We start from the raw sequence: 16,450 nt of genomic DNA, 5'->3' as shown, positions 1-16,450 counted from the left end.
CAGTGGGATAATCATGGCGACTCTCTGACTCAGCTTCTTTCTCCCAGCATTCTGTTCTGTTTACTCCACCCACCTAAGGGTTGGCCTATCAAGGGGCCTAGGCAGTTTCTTTATTAATAAGAAATCACTCCCACATCAAGCTTGTAATTCCTATGTTGCCATAATTTATTTTGTACTTCACTTGCATGTATATGAATATCATATTTGCTCCATTTACTTAGAACACACTCTATTCTGTGAATGGATCCCAGGACCTTGTGTGTGCTAGCAAGTGTTCTACCATGAGCTATATCCTAGTACCTCAATTAGCTTGTAAGGAAGAGATAAATTTATTTATTTGAAATATTATTCCTTTTCTGTTGAAATACAGACATGTTATCTAAGAATAATCTTTATAATTGTATCCAAATACAATCTATAAATTAAGTATTTATGGCCTTCAGAATGGATGGGTAGGGAAACCTCTTTTTCACATAGATTATTTTACAGCAGAATATAAAAGTATAATTTTTATTTTTAGTAAATAATTTTCCTTTATAGTTACCAAAGTATAATACCTCAATATTTTCAGACATAAAACTGAATAATACTAATTTAAATTCTTTACTTTAAAAATAGCTCTGTGGAATTTTTAGCATTATATAAATAAGTCTGCAAAAATTTTTGATATTTTAAAATGTAAAATCACAAGCCATTTCACTTTAAGCATTTGTGAATTGGGGCTTGTAGACACAAAAGTAAATACTTAAATTCAGACAAAGAGCATCCATCAAAAGCAGGTAGGACCTACTCTTTACTAACTGACAGACAATGTCCAGTGAAAGAGTTTTAAAAAGTAAAGCCATAAAAAAAAAAAAAAAGTAAAGCCATGCCATTTTCTGTACATCGCACCAATATTTAAGGTCACATTTCAGGTTCTGAATGTTGATGTAATGAAGTATTTCTCATTGAGCACATACCTTCCTAATGCCATCTTCAGTGTACGTAGTATTTTCACATGTTATGTCAATTTAGAAACAGAATGTTTATGCTGTTAAACACTTTTGTATATATTAAAACTTTGTCAAGCATTTGCTTAATGTTGGTAGCAGAACAGAAACACATAGAGTTTCCTGTCAGGGGCTAGAGAGATTAGTCAGCAGCTGAGCGCATAGACTCTTGTATAGACTCCAAGTTCAATTTCCACATCTATGTCAGGAAGCTCACAACTGCCTATACTTTCAGCTCCAGAGAGATCTGATGCCTCTAACTTCCTCAGACACCTGCATTGCCATACCCACACACAGGCGCGTACTTTAAAATATTAAAGACCCTGTTAATATTTTCTCTTTTTGTTAGCTTTCCAAAACATGAAATACCTGGGATGATCAGCTTCATCAAGTGAAAATTTTCTTTTGACTCACAGTTTCAGAGGGTCCAATCCATAATCACTTGAACTCCTTGTTTTTGGCCTGTGGCCAAGAGGCAGTCATGGCTAAGGGTTGCATGTGAAGCAAAGATATTTATGTTGTAGCTAGGGTGTTAAAGAGGAAATTGGTTCTTCTGTCCCCTTCATGGGCACATTTCTGGGGTTCAGAAGCCCTCCCACTAGATCCCCTTAAAAAGCTTCCACTTTCTCCATAGCTTGGCAGTATGGCCTTTGGCAACCTTAGTCCTAGCTAGAACAGCCTAAGCTCTAACACCCTAATCTTCAGTGATACTGTTGGGAAGATCCCACAGGTCAGGGCTTTGTGGGAAAGGCTGCTGGTGAGCTGGACTGTCAATTTTACAACCAATTGTTCACATAGTGCCACCTCACTAAATTCTGTTCATAGCTGATGATGTTACTTCTGAAACAATCTCAGAGAAGATTATTCTAGTTTGAAGGGTTCCAATCCATGGTGTCTTTTGCAGTTCTTAATGGAGTCCCAGTGGCATGTCGGCAAGGAAGAGTCTACTCCTGAGTTGGGAGCTGATCTGTGGTCATGGATTATTCACACTTCATGAAAGGGCTAAGGGGATTTAGGACAGCAGATGCCACCTTGCTGACCGGGTAGGAAGTGGACTGCAGCTCTGCTGTGTACAGCTCATGGCACCCCCTCCAGCTTTCCCAGTCCAGTCTCTGGGCTCCTTGGTGGCCATTCTTCTGTGTTTTTATAGCCGCCAGAGCTTGAAGCCAGTAAGCCATAGAATCCTGATAATATGGGGGCAGGAGCTAACCCTCCAGTGCCCTTCTGGGAAGCACATGTGGTTGTTAAAGCTACTGGGACAGGGCAAAGGGAAGAAATGCTGGAGGTGATAGCGATAGACAGGAGACATGGAGGAAACAGGGAGACCCCAATCTTCCATTGGTGGTGTTTCCTAGCTAATCTTGAATAATCACAAATTGGTTCTGATGTGAAAGTTTGGGGTTTGTGGTTTAAACCTGTGTGGCCAGGCTTCTGGGTCCACATCCTTTGTATTTCACTACATGGGTATTTCAATCTGTATAATGGGCCTAGTAGTCCTCATGGGATTGTTGGAAAGCTAATAGCTTACCCCAGCTTTCTTCTGAGATCAACACTTTGCATATTTTTCAAACCATTTCATTTCAAATCATTTACTTTTTCCACATGAAATCCATCAGCACAACTTGCTATTGGATGTGTTTCCAGTTTTACTATGTCCAAAAAAATCATAGCATCCTCCCCAATAACTATGTGGAGAAATAATTCTCTAAATTTATGCATCATATAAATTTCTGACCTCTTATTGGAATATGAAATAAGCACACAATATGTAATATAAAATGTTAATTGTGAGTTGGTTGTTGGCATTTCAAGTTTTTGTTTACCTCACGACCTTAATCATCTGATTACCATGATACTGAATCTTTAACCAGGGAGTAATGTTCAATTTATCTTTTTATTCCTATCAAAAGACATATACAAAAATTTAGCAATCTACTTTACAATACGGTCTTGTGATTTTTACAGTGATGGATTTTTTGTTGTTGTTGTTGTTGTTATATTTGTTTGTTTGATGAAATAGGGTCTTGGTATCTAGTCCTGGCCTGGCACTCACTTTGTTACCCAGGCTGGCCTGAAGCTCACAGCAGTCCTCCCACCTCAGCCCACTGAGTGCTGGATGACAAAGGTGTTTTAACGTCACATAATACAGTGATTCTCACCTCCTCTTGCGTCATCTCTCGCCTCTATGCCTGGTGTTGCTAACTCTGATCGTGCAGTTTATTCTTTGTTGTCTGATCATTTTTTCAAGTGCATTTATCATATCAGACCTAGTGAGAAATATGCATAAATCCTAATTTGTGTAGCTCATAGTTTGAGCCTGAATTATAATCTTTGCTTATCATGTTTGCTAACAGTGATCAGTCGAGTAGAGCTGTTAGAGTCTGATGACCCAGCGGCCTTCTCCTTCCTTGAACCATTTCCTACGGGTGCTGTTCCGTGGCTTTGGGAGGTTTTTATCACCCATATTCACTCTATATTAAGCCATACTGGGAAAGACATTCCATCTTGACTAAGGGTGAGGTTTGCCAGTCCCTTTCCTGTCTTTCCTGGAGAAGAGTCTTCTCGTCAACCTTTTAACTTGCTGTGTAGTTAGTCATCCAAGAATACAGGATTCTTTTTAAATGTATTTTTCATTGTGGGTCTTCAAAAATTAAAGACAAGCCTGGGCATGTGGCACCTACCGGTAGTCCCAAAATTTGGGAGGCAATGATATCAGGGCTCTTGCAAGTTCAAGATCTTGCTCTGCCTAGTGAGTTCCAGGGTCACATATCAAGACTCCAACTCCAAAAATAAAATAAAAATAAAACTTCTAAATCATTCAGCAACCAATATCTGTTTGGCAGATATCTAAAAGGATGAAAGACTATGCCAGCAAGATGATTCAGAAAAGGGGCTTGCTCTATGTGGCTGACAGCCTGAGAATGCCCAGACTCCACAGAAAAGTGGAAAAAGAGGTCCAGCTCTATGAAGTTGTCCTCTGACCTCCACATGTGTGCTGTGGTGTGCACACAAATAATAATAACAAATAAAAGTTATTGTTGGAAGAATAACACTTATTGTAGAGATAACTGTGTACCCATGTTCATTATGGTACTATTTGCGGTATAGCCACGTTACAGATTCAGTCTGAGTGCCCATCAACAAATGAATGGGAGAGGAATGTGTATACTTGAAGGCCTTTGCTAAGTCATAAAGAATAAAATGTCATTTACTGGAAATGATAAATGGCATGCCATAATGTTAAGTGAGAAAAACCACGTCACAAAAACAAATACAGCATTATTTTCTCAGGTGGAGGCTAAGGGGAAACAAAAAGCTAAGGAACTAGGAGGAGCAGGGAAATATGAGAGATGTGGAGGAGGACAGGGTAAAGATGCGCAAGAGTTAATGGAGGGAGGGCTGAGCGTGCGTGCGGTACAGGCCAGCATGGGCTATACAATGTTATGTCTCAAGATAATAAAAAATAATAATAAAATATCTTCCATGAAGTAATATATGTGATAATTGCCTTGTCAGGATATTGTTGAAATTACAGAATACTTAGACACGTTCAGGGGAAACATGCTTGTTTCTAAGACCTTTCTTTATTTGATTGTTTACTGTTCATGAAGCTTTTTTAACATATTTGAACAGGTTGATATAAACCAACGAATCTACTAAAATAAGTGAAATTCCCTTATTCAAGGTATTATTTTGAGTAAAAAGGTTGACAGTTTTTTTTCTAGTTATTTTTTTTTCATTTGGTCGCTGACTATAAGCTCTGTGCCCACTCGGTGCCTTTACTAAAATGCATATATTCTGAACATACAGATCGTACCAATGTCTAATATTGAAATGTTTAAATATATGTGTTTTCTCTCCTTTGACTTTTCTAAGATGAGGAATCAGTTGAATGTGGTAGGTAGATTTTATTTCAGTTGTTTTGTTTGGATCTTTCTACTTCCATTGTGTTTTCTGTCGGTTTAACCATCTTCTTTCTCACTTTCTTTATGCTTCTCAGAGGAAATTAAAGGTACTTGTACAAAAGTCTCCCTGTGTGGTTAACAGTTTTATTTAGCGAATATTAGTGTAGGACTAAATCAGATATGTTGAGCAATTGTGGCACCCATGCTCCATATGAATACAAACTTTCATCTTTCTGTATTAAAAATCATGGTTCAACTTGGTTTTGTAAAGAAATGTAGTGTTTTTTTTTTCCTTCAAGTAAAAGAATTACCTAACGTATAATCACAGTTTTCTTGGCATGCTTGTATCTCTGTCATCACCCTTAAGTAAAGGGAAATGGTAAAAGCAGTCCTGTCCATGCTTGTTGTGTGGTGACAGGCAGGTGCTCTGGCCCTCTAGGAGCCTTGGTATCTGCATGGTCTAGTCAGGGTCTGTTGGTATGACTGTTCTAGAACAAACAGCACCTACTTCACTGCTTTTAGATAAATGTAGGTCAGAAATCACCCAATTCCCCCCAAAGAATAACACATTGTTTAGTTTAAAATATTTTATTTGCTCTGTTGGTTTTTTTTCTTTAGAAAATAGAATGTTATTCTTCTTTCCCTTCCCAACTTGGGATCTGTATCTGTCAATAGGGTGTATTCTAGTTTCACCTTCCTGTCTACTCCAGCCAGCCAAAGTAAATGCTGTGTTTTACATATTATCCGCGAACTGATTTATAAAAGTAAATTTACTTTGGGTGTCAACTGGTGTAATTTTCTTTACTGTAAAAATATAAACAGTTCGGATAATTTAAAAAACCATTTTCTTTGGAACTGCATCTGTAGAAGGTCGAAAGAAAAAAAAACGAGCAACCCTGCATGAAGTTTCAAAATACCTGATCTTTATTAGAAAACAAAATGTTTTCTAAGAGTGCCGCCATCAGGGCTGCTCCATGCTGTGCGTTACATGATTGTTTCCGGTGATGGACTTTTGGCATCTGTGGCTGGGCTCCTAACCATTCTGCTTTGTCTCCTGACTTCTGTTCTGTTGGCTTTTACAATCCACCCAGAAGATGCTGGATGTGATGGTAACAACAGCGGAACCTACCTAGGTGAGCAATTGGTTGTAGAAGATGATTTCTTTGATTTCTGTTGCTTTCTTCAACATAATGACATTATTTCCTTTAGCATGTTTGTGTGATCATGCTCCAATACTTAGGCAAGCAGGCTCAGTGGGCTGGATACAGTGTGCTGTAGCTTTTATGCCACGAACGCTCCAGACAGGTTTGCAAGGATTCTATGCTTTTTGAGGATAAGCATACACTGATGGTGTTAATAATTTTTCTCAATAGCAGTTTCTGAACTTTTCTAAACAGTTGAATTCACTGGGCTTGTTCAAAGCTCTGAATAAATTTCTTTCTCTCCAATCACTTCTTCCACATGTCTTATGACATATTATTTCCACAGCCCCATAAATAACATAAATACAGTTGAGACTTATTATTAGTCTCTAATGTATGTTGTCAGAAATAATTTCTAGTTTGGAGATGCTGGGGGATGTTGTAAACAGAAGCAAAGGTGGCTAGAAATCGTTAAAGGCAACAAGATGTCTTCCTCTGCATTTTGCCTCCAGCCTCTCCTACCCTTGCTGATTTAGCCATCGAGTTCTGTGCTCAGCAGTTGCGGAATGTGTGGAAACACAAGGCCGAGCATCTACCTTTCAGCCTCCTTTTAAGACTAACACTCTTATGCGTGGCAAAAGATCTTTTGGTTACTGAGGAAGTTGAACAAATACTGTGCTACATATTTAGTATCTGTATAGTCTCCAACACATCGAGTTTGGGATATTCTACCCATTTTATGACAATTAGACTGAGGCTGGGAAGTAAATGGTGTTCACCTAAGAACCAAAAGACACAATTAATGCTTCTGGCTTCATCCCACATCTGCATAAAGATAACAGCTATAGTCTGCTTCTCTGCTGCTGCCTTTTGGGTTTTGGGTTTGTAAAACATATCAGAAACTCCAAACACAGTATTCTCAGTTCTCCTAATAAAGATTTCATGCTATCAACCAAACTAAAATTATGGTCTCCTTGTATGCACATCACCTGAATTTACAGAAAAGTCTTAAGATTTGGGACACCAGAGAGGACCAGGATGTTTCTTCCACTGTTTTCTGTTGTAATAGGAGCGGCGGGACTGCATCCCCGGCACCCCGGCCACCTGGCTAGCTTATGCCCCGAAATAACAACACACAAACTGTATTCTTTTAAACACTGCCTGGCCCATTGGTTTCAGCCTCTTAACCTATTTCTAATAATCTATGTAGCACCACGAGGTGTGCTTACCAGGCTGCATCGTGTCTGCCTCAGAGAGCAGAGCTATCACGTCTGCCCAGGAGAGGGGAGCACGGCGTCTCTGAGCTCACTTCCTCTTCCTTCCAGCATTCTGTTCTGTTTACTCCACCCACCTATGTGCTAACCAATAAAATGGGCCAAGGCAGTTTCTTTATTTTTTAACCAGTGACCTTCCTCCATCAGTTTTCTTTCCAGAGCAGCGCAGTGTGCCCAGTCACACAACAAGCATTTAGGCCAGTTGATCTGAGATAGGCTCTGGTTCTGTCCAGGCTCAGCCTGGTGATTGTTGTGGTCTGCTGGCTGGGGTCTGTGTGATTTGTGGGGAGTTTAACTGAGTGAGCTCTTTTGTTACACACACACAAGACCACATATAACAAATGTGTCGTGTGTGTGTATGTGTGTGTGTGTATATACGTGCGCCCACGCGTGAACGCATGTAGGTCCTTGCACATAAAAGCCTGAGGTCAGTGTCAACCACTCGCTAGCTTATTTTTGGATACAGGATTTTTCACTGAACATGGAGCTCACCGATTTGGCTATAGTTAGTTGGCCACCAAACCTCAGAGATATGCTTGCCTCCCCCACTTACCAAGTGCTAGGACTATAAGTGTATTCCACAGTGCCTGGCTTAGGTGCTGAGGATCAGAAACTGAGTTCTCTACCTACTGAGCCATTCTCCGACCCTTTATGTAGTCTTCATGCCCCAGGAAACTTTCCAAACAGGGTTCTCAGGGTTCCTGAGTCCAGCAAGAGAAAGCAGCACTTTCAAGAGTGTTCCCATCAGTTAAAGTCTTTTAGGGATCAGAATAGGTCTCCTGGCCAAAGTGGAGTCAGTGTGGGAGGATGGCCTAAGAGCATGGCACTGGGAGTCATGAAGAGATGCACAGCCATTACCCTGTGTTTTTAATTTTAAAAGCAGAGACAAAAAGGTCACTCTCCCTGTTGGGATGTTAAGTAAATTATATAATTATTGGAGCATAAAATGTAAACTATTTGGCAGTGAGGAGAGGCAGCTATATATAACCTATAAGATGGTAGTAAGTACTGAGAAGAAAGCAGAGTAGTGAAGGAATTGTCTCATTAAAGAAGAGAGTCTCCCTGAAAAGATCTTGATAATCAGAAAGCTGGAGTGGGCACTGTGGGGAAATAATCATCAAAACAATGGGATAAGCAGGGGTCTGTGCAAGAGGGCCTGTGTGCTCAAAGCAGAATGACCAGAAGCTCAGTCTGTGCAGCAGGATGTGACAAGTGGTGGGTTGAGGATCTGAAGGGGGCAGGGCAGAAGCAGAGAAACACTGTAGTGATTTAGGTAAGAAATGATGAGCTTTGAACAAGGATATTTCCACTGGAGGTAGCAGGAAGATCAGATTCTGGACTTGTATGAGAGTTGTCTATGAGTATATGATTCAGGTCATTGTAACTACGAGAATGGAGTTAAATGTTTATGGAGATAGGAAAGATTGGAGGAGCGATCTGCCTAAGTGTCCTGTTTGAGGCACAGAGTGTTGAAGGCATCCATGTGGGTTTGACAGTGGGATGAACATGTGAGGACCAGAAGTCAAGACCATCAATGTGGAAGTTGTAAATAGCAGAGTCTATTAAAACAGTGAAGCTAGATGAGATAGCCAGAGGACCAAGTGGTGCCCCAGATGAGAGAAGAGCCCCCAGGAAACCAGGATTTAAGGGGGAAGGAATGATGCTGCCACGGAATCGATGAGAACTGAGGACAGTGTTAGCTGTGATGGAATGCACCTTTTCACAATAAAAACTGATAAACTGGAAGGGAAGGTCTTCAGCAAGATACAGCGATCTCAGTCTTCTAGCAATGTTCCTTTGTCCTCATTCTGACATGGCATTCCCCTGCTTAGAGGCCCCTCACCCACATAGTGGTCTGCTTTACCACTCACTCCCAGGACAGACATTTTGAATATTATTATTTTGTACTAAGAGGAATTTCCACAGTCATCTTGGCCAGATAGCTGAGCAATATGGGGTTTGCGGGAGGAGACACTGTTGCCTTCTGTTTATCCATTTTTGGCTTAAGGATTTTCTATCTTTTATGTATTTGGGAGTTTTGCCTGCAGGTATGCCTGTATGCTGTGTGCATACAGTACCCACAGAGGCCAGGAGAAGGCAACAGATCCCTTGGAATTAGAGTTTCAGGTGATTGTGAACTGCCATGTGGGTTCTGGAATTTGAAGGAGATTCCTCAGGACAACCAACCAGTGTTCTTCTTGCTGAGCCTTCTCTCCAGCACCTTGATTTTGGCTCTTTTTGAGGCAGGATTATGCTCTTTGGCCAGGCTATCTGATTCATGATCCTTCCGCCTCAGCTTCATGAGTATTGGGATTATAGTCATGAGTTACTCCACTTGGCTTTTCTAGTACTTTAGATCTGTTTCTGGTAATTGTTGCTTTAAAGAGAAAAATCACCTTTGGAGAGTTTGTTGGTCTGTTTTCCATGTCCATTTTTTCTCTAAAAGAAATAATCCAAATGGCCTAAGTCAGCCAGATGGAACAGGTTCTACTACAGACACATTGTAGTGAACTTGTTGGAAGAACGTTGGCTTGTACGGGATAGATTTGTATCGATCCTTGTCACACCACACACGCCTCTGGCTCTGAGATATCTATGGAAAATCACCTAGGAATGTGGTCTTTCTGTCTGATCTTTCCCAAAGATTAATTAGAATAGCTGAGGTTGTGGTTTGTTTTAGGGCCATACCCTTCTCTGTCACCCACTTCCATATCCAGAGAAGGAAAATCAGACATTTTCTGCCTTGCAGAAAGGCCATCTTTGGACCAGTGTCTTTGATTCCTACACTGGATCATAGCCTCATGTATTGACACAACTTGGGGGGAGATATTTGGTTATTTTCACTTTAAGTACATGAAAATCAAGCATGAAACTGTACATGGTTAGCTCGCTAATCTTATACCACGACTCACTTTCTGAGAAGAGGCTGGAAGGAAGACTTAGAGGTAAGAGCGTGTCATTCCCTGCTCCCACATGTGGTGGCTCACAGTCACATCTGACTCCAGCTGCAGGGTAGCAGTGCCTTCTTTTGGCTTCTGGCTTCAGTGCTGGGATCACAGGTGTGTGCCACCTGATAACTTCTGCTTTAAACCCCTATTAGCTGAGGCTTCACTGATTGGATTGACTGTGTAATGTGATTCTGACTGGCATGGAACCAGTTTCTTAAAGGTCAGTGTTGTCATCAGTGAAAAAGATTGGGCTATTTTATTGGAAAGCAGGAAGAAGCTGGATGGCTGGACAATAATTGTGAGCTGTTCGTAGTATGTGTAAAGTTTTATAATTACGTGAAGATAAATCAATAGAACGCTGTAAAGAGAAATTGTAAATGGTAACACATTTTAAAGCTGAATCCCTGTAAGTCAGGAGCTGCCCATATTGTAGACTGATATTGATAGATACATGATGGGTAAGTGTATATATCCTACATGTGTAGATGAGCAACATATAGAGGTTGTCATTGGTTGGCACATGGCATACATGTTTGTTCACTACATATTTACACAAATGACTAGGATTAAGGCTCTGCAGGATTCTTTCACTTTGCTGTGTGATGTGGAAGCTGCTCGGACTTCTGTGCTCACCCCCCAGCAGAAGAGCTTTATAAAAATCTGTTTCTTTTCTTGCCTTGGCCCCAAACAATCAGTATGAAGCAGTTTCTGACATTGGTATGAATTACTGGATATTTTCCTCTGGCTAATTCATTAGAGGAATCTTGCTGTAATCAATTCAGGGGCACTGTGCATCAAGCATGTGTTTTCTAATTCTTTGCTGCAAATGATTTCCTGAAGAATTAAATTTTTGCTGCTTCTGTCCTTGCTGGAGCACACCCTGCATTCTTTTAAAACAAGATCAGTTTTGGGACCTAGACTGCTCTTTCTTTTTAACCAAAGTGTTTAGCCTAAAGTTAAATAATAAAACCAGAACTCTGTGACGTTCCTTTTTTTAAAAGATGTTATCTCTCTCTATGTCTATGTGCTTTTTCTAAGGCAGGCTCTTATTTCTCCCCATGGCTCCCTTGTGTTTAAGAACACACCTGATTTAATAAATTGAATGAAAATTCCTATCTAGCCAAGTATTCTACACACTTATTACAGAGTGCTGTGCTGGAAAGTGCCCTGTGCTTAAATACACCACTGTGATGTTTTCCATGAGATAGAATTCGTGAAGAGAATATTTAGAAGCATTTTCCCCAAAAGTAATGCAGGTTCTATCTTGAGCACAAAAGAACTCTGCAGAATCTCAACGAGTCTGGACTCCTGCTTGGAAACACTTGTTTCCTGACAGAAATGATCCCTACTTGGAGAACTTTAGGTTGTAAGGATAGTCTCAAACTGAGAAAAAAATACTAAAGTTTCAGATCCAATTTTCCCTCTGTCTGGAGCTGCAGCTTTGGACCTGCATACTGTACTTTGTCATAATTTTGAAAGTATAAGTAAGAATTCATTTCTTTATTAGCTGCTTGGCAAAAAGTTAAATCCTCATACAGTTTCTCTGTTTTGTGTTTTGGGGGTGATGTTTTGGTTTCTTCCAGTTGTTTATTTCAACAATAAATTTTGGGCATTACTGTGATTGGAAAATCTTAAAGTAGAAGTTATTTTTCCTTTGGAAATTGCACTTCATATCTTCGTTTAACTTCCAGGGTTGTAACGGGGACTTTGAGTTTCTGTTTTATTTTTAGCTTGAAATGAGCTGGATGGTTCAAGGACCATTGTGGATTTGAACGCAGCTCACTGCAAAGGAAGCTGTGAACCTGTAACAGGCTGGAGGTGGGTTTTCTCTTAACTTGTTCAAAAAACTCTTTCCTCCCCCACTCCCAATGCAATAAGAACTCACAGTATGTGTAGCTTACTATAATCATGACATAGCTCCTTATTGATTTTTCTCTGCACTGCGAGGTGGCTGGAGGCTCATGCATCCAGACCTTCCAGATCTCATTGATACATTTCTCTGTTCATACTTTCTCTTCTGTGCATTTCAAGCCTTCACCCACCAGGATTGCTACTTGTCGCTTGGTTATCACTTATTGTCTGTAGGGTAATGTTTAACTGGACAAGTAATTACCACCCATCCACTCAGCCATTGAAAAGACATTTGACCACGTGGGCATCTTTTTATCAGTGATACGAACGAATCTGATGTGTCAGTATGCCTGTGCCGATTTGATGAGGGCACCAATCTTACAGGCTAAATGTTTTTGAGGACATGCTCACTGTTTCCTTGTCAAGAACCTAATATTGTAGAATAACTTCCAGCTGTTTAGTTTCTATTAGTGTCTCCGCAGGGTTTTAAAAATCTTCTTTTAAACACTCCTTTATAGTAAAATTTACTCTTTCTTATAATTTAGATATTAGGTAAATATTTGCATGGTTAAATTGTTCTGATTTTTAAATGCAGAAAAAAACATTTTTCATATGATGTTTTTGGCAGTACTCCCAGTATATAAAAATGGGAACTATATTTCACTATATTTAAAATGGAGATAAAAGCTGTAAAATGCTTAGTTTTAGACTCCTTTTAGGAAAAATTGAGCATTTTATTTTGACTGTGTCTGCATCTCGATACGTTTTTTTTCATACATTAAGGATACAGAGATGGATTCTTTTAGAAGTCTCTGAGTTTTGATATACCCGTGACATATTTACAAGCTGATATTCAAGAAGATTTCACTTTCTCTTTTTGTGCTCTGGACATCTGTGAAATGTAATCCTATGAAAAGCCTGTTTAAACATTAGCAATGCATAGCGCCTGATGTTATCAACCAGGGATTGGTTATGTAAAACAGTTGAAGTCAGAGATTGAAACTGTCCTGTCTGACACATCGCAGGTGGTGACATGATGGGTAGATTTATTTTCTCTGAGTAAATGAAAAGCCAAGGTACACAGCTCAAGACGGCGTCTGACTCTGAGCTGTCAGTGGGGTTTGCTCGGCCTGAAGGATTTCAGAGTTCATTATGAAATCGGCATTTTAATGACATGTTCTCCTAAAGGGCACAATTCTATTTAAAAAAAAATAAAGTGAGATCATAAAAATTTAAACATTTGCTTTTCATTGAATTTACTTATGAGAGCGAAAGAAGATAGTGACTGCTGATTTCATAATAACCACCAGACGTTTTCTTCTAGGTTGAGTTTTTAAAACAATGTATTTTTTGTCTTCACCTTTTTTTCTGGCTTTCTGTCCTCTTGGTCTTGATTCTTTGTACTCCGTTATGCTCTTATAACATGCCATTGGTTTCGCTTTCATTGTTTTCTTTGTATTTATATTATTGATTATTTCCAACCATCATTTATACAGAAACTTGGTGTTTGAATCAAAATTCGGGAGCCTGGAACCTGCTTCTGAGATAAGGAATGTACATTGTGTACTTTGTTGAGAGAAACCGTACAACTGTTTCTGCCCAGACTGACTTCATTATAAACTGTTTTGTTTTCCTACTAAATTGTAAAGCCACACAGTGTGGTGAGTTTGAATAATAAAGTCGTTTTCATAACCTTCTCTACCCAGCACAGCCATTTTTTTAAAGTATTTTCTTCTGCATCTCTGTATTCGTAACACTTTTTATAGCAGCAGAAACAAAGCTTATATGTTAAGTGCAATTATTATAGCCTTTCTCATTCTTCTAATTTTTATTTTGCTTCTAAGGTACTCTATAATTTGTAATTATAATGGTTTCAATCCTATTTCTCTGGGAGGTTATTTCATCATTTAACTGTTTCCATATTTCTATGTATCTGTTTTCTAAATTATTCTTACTGTTAAAATTAATATCAATGTGTGGAATTGTGGAGTAGAGAGATGTACTGTTTCCCACAATGTTAAAGCTTATTTTAGTAACATGCTGTTAAATTCCATGCACAAGCATTATGTTTGATACTCTTGGCTACTGTGTTATATGGGTACAGAATGATGCAAGTTTTAAGAATGACCAAATTACAACTGATGTTTTTGTTTTGTTTTATTTTGCTTTGTTTTGGTATAAAAATGGAAAAAAATCAAACCAGACATTCTAGGTCTTTGAAAGAATCCCAGGTTACAGTAAGGATCCCATGTTGTGAAAACACTATAAACTCTAGTCTTTGAGAACTGCCTTTTGTGTTCCCGGAGGAGGAGGATGAGTAACTTCTAGAGGCCAGTGACATAGTCTTGTATTTTTTGTGCTTTACAGCTTACCTTGAATACAAAGGAACTCGAATGCTTACTTAATTTGGAAAGGAAAAGAAAACAGCCCACTAGGAAACCCTTTTAACCCATAGGTTAACTGATGCCTTTCTCTGGTAGTTGGCTTGTCCTTCTCCCTGCCCCACATCTGAAAGCAGGGTGGCGTTTCTCACTTTATTTATGATCATTTCATTGTAGAATACTTAAGGCAGACTTTGCCCATCACTCTTTATTATGGTGAAGGGAAAGGGTACTCACACTCAACTCCCCTCCTAGGGTTGCTGAGGAAACTGAGTAAATTAACCCAGTTCCAGTGCTATGAGTAGTGCCTGTCACCTGGTGAGTTCTCAGGAAACCCACCTGCTGCCACCACTAACCAGGGGATGTGCTCAGCTCAGATCGCGAATCCCCCTTTTTTCCCTGTCATGATGGAAACAGTGTAAAGCCTCTGCATGTGTGTCTCAACATGAAGTTGTATAGGGGTCCTTCTCCTTCAAAATTTTTTAGAACCATTAGTTAATTATGTAGGAAAATAGAAAGTTAACAGCCACACTTCACGGGCTTGATGTCATGATTATTTCTCAGTGGTTCCAGATGGGATTTTTAAAAAAATGAAGTATAAAGCCGTGTATCCCATTTCTTAAAGTTCAGAAAAATCTAGGAGAATATTTATTGGAAGTCAGAAAGCAGAGCCTTAAGACTGTGGGAGAAATCAAGAGCAAAGGTACATATTCCAACACAATTTAGGGTTTCTTTAAAATCAGTTCAGTGTTAAGGGTGACCACTTGGGGCAGAGGGCTGACATTTAGCTGTGTGTATGGTAATGAAGGGCGGACTCAAAGACTGATCAGTGAGCACTAACCGAGCAGTGACATAAGAAATGAGAGATGCAAAATGACATGAACATGTTTAATCAACTACCATCTGTAATAACAGTGATGTGTGGCATTCCCCTGGCCACAGCACTGAAGGACCTAAAGAGCCACGAGAAGCTGTTGTGGGAGGATGGTTAGATAAGCAACAGGTCTTGTTATTGGCCCATTGGAAGAATCCTGGACAGGAAGAGTCTCGCTTCCTGCGGCGTAGCCTCAGGAAATCACGGGTGATGCCTACAGCTGGACCAGGGCTGTGGACTAGCTGTTTCAGATACCAAGCAGCTCTCTTTATAGTCTCCCCGCATAGTGAATGTCTTTAAGTAGAGCTGTAGGGTTAGATGATAGATTGGCAGGTGGCTGGAAATTGTCACTACTGTGAAGTATTAGATAACACAGCTGCGTCCTCCTCTGATGTCACTTTTCTATTGTAATAAAACCCGTGTTCCTTTCAAAGATACGGATTTCTAGCAGCTGTGGATAAACTTCCCTGGAAACAAACCTGTCCATAAAAGTGTTGAGCCTGTTATAAATTACGAAAATATGAACTATAAGGGAAATACATTTCATGTGCAACTGTTCCCTTACCCTGAATTCCTTGATAGAGTTCCTGTCCCTCTGTTCCCGAAGCCTCCTGGCTGAGCACCGATAGCTAAGGCCAGCTTACCAGATGCCGTATGCTCATCTGAGAAGACCCCCTGCTTCCTTTCAGTCCAGCATCACGACATTTAGGCTCACTTTAATAAGGGAACCCAGAAAAGTCCAAAGTCAGGAAGTTCTTAACCCCCTTTCCTCAATGTAAGTCTCGGAAAATCAGCCATGGGGCACTGACAGGCTCATTTACAGCGGGATGTGGGAAATCACAAGCTGTGTAAGGACAGATTCTAGGAAAATAAATTAGAGTGGGTGTGTGTTTGTGTGTGTGTGTGTGTGTGTGTGTGTGTGTGTGTGTGTGTGTTGCTTTCAGTGTTTGGGTGTGTGTACGTGTCTGAGTGTGTGTTGGTTTCAGTGTTTGGGTGTGTGTACGTGTCTGAGTGTGTGTTGGTTTCAGTGTTTGGGTGTGTGTTTGTGTCTGTGTGTGTGTTGGTTTCAGTGTTTGGGTGTGTGTG

The 16,450-nt window shown here is 39.9% G+C and overlaps 1 protein-coding gene across 4 annotated transcripts in view; it reads left to right on the top strand.

The window, feature by feature from the left end:
• The window catches only part of Mpp7 (membrane palmitoylated protein 7), a 273,759-nt gene that overhangs the window by 213,484 nt on the left and 43,825 nt on the right, over positions 1–16,450 (top strand). The window contains exons 12-14 of one of the 4 annotated variants that reach the window (XM_026783024.1): positions 4,866–4,886; positions 4,990–5,001; positions 5,989–6,027. The exons of 1 other annotated variant lie outside the window; for it this stretch is intronic. In XM_026783024.1, the coding sequence (XP_026638825.1) occupies positions 4,866–4,886; positions 4,990–5,001; positions 5,989–6,027 (72 nt within the window). Of the gene's footprint in view, positions 1–4,865; positions 4,887–4,989; positions 5,002–5,985; positions 6,028–16,450 lie in introns of all 4 variants that reach the window. 2 more of the 4 variants (XM_026783023.1, XM_026783025.1) reach the window with 2 other exon arrangements.

Source organism: Microtus ochrogaster, chromosome 16 (assembly GCF_000317375.1).
Source record: "Microtus ochrogaster isolate Prairie Vole_2 chromosome 16, MicOch1.0, whole genome shotgun sequence".
Lineage (NCBI taxonomy): Eukaryota > Metazoa > Chordata > Mammalia > Rodentia > Cricetidae > Microtus > Microtus ochrogaster.
The sequence above is the reverse complement of the archived record's forward strand: the minus strand, read 5'-3'. Positions and strand labels throughout refer to the sequence as shown.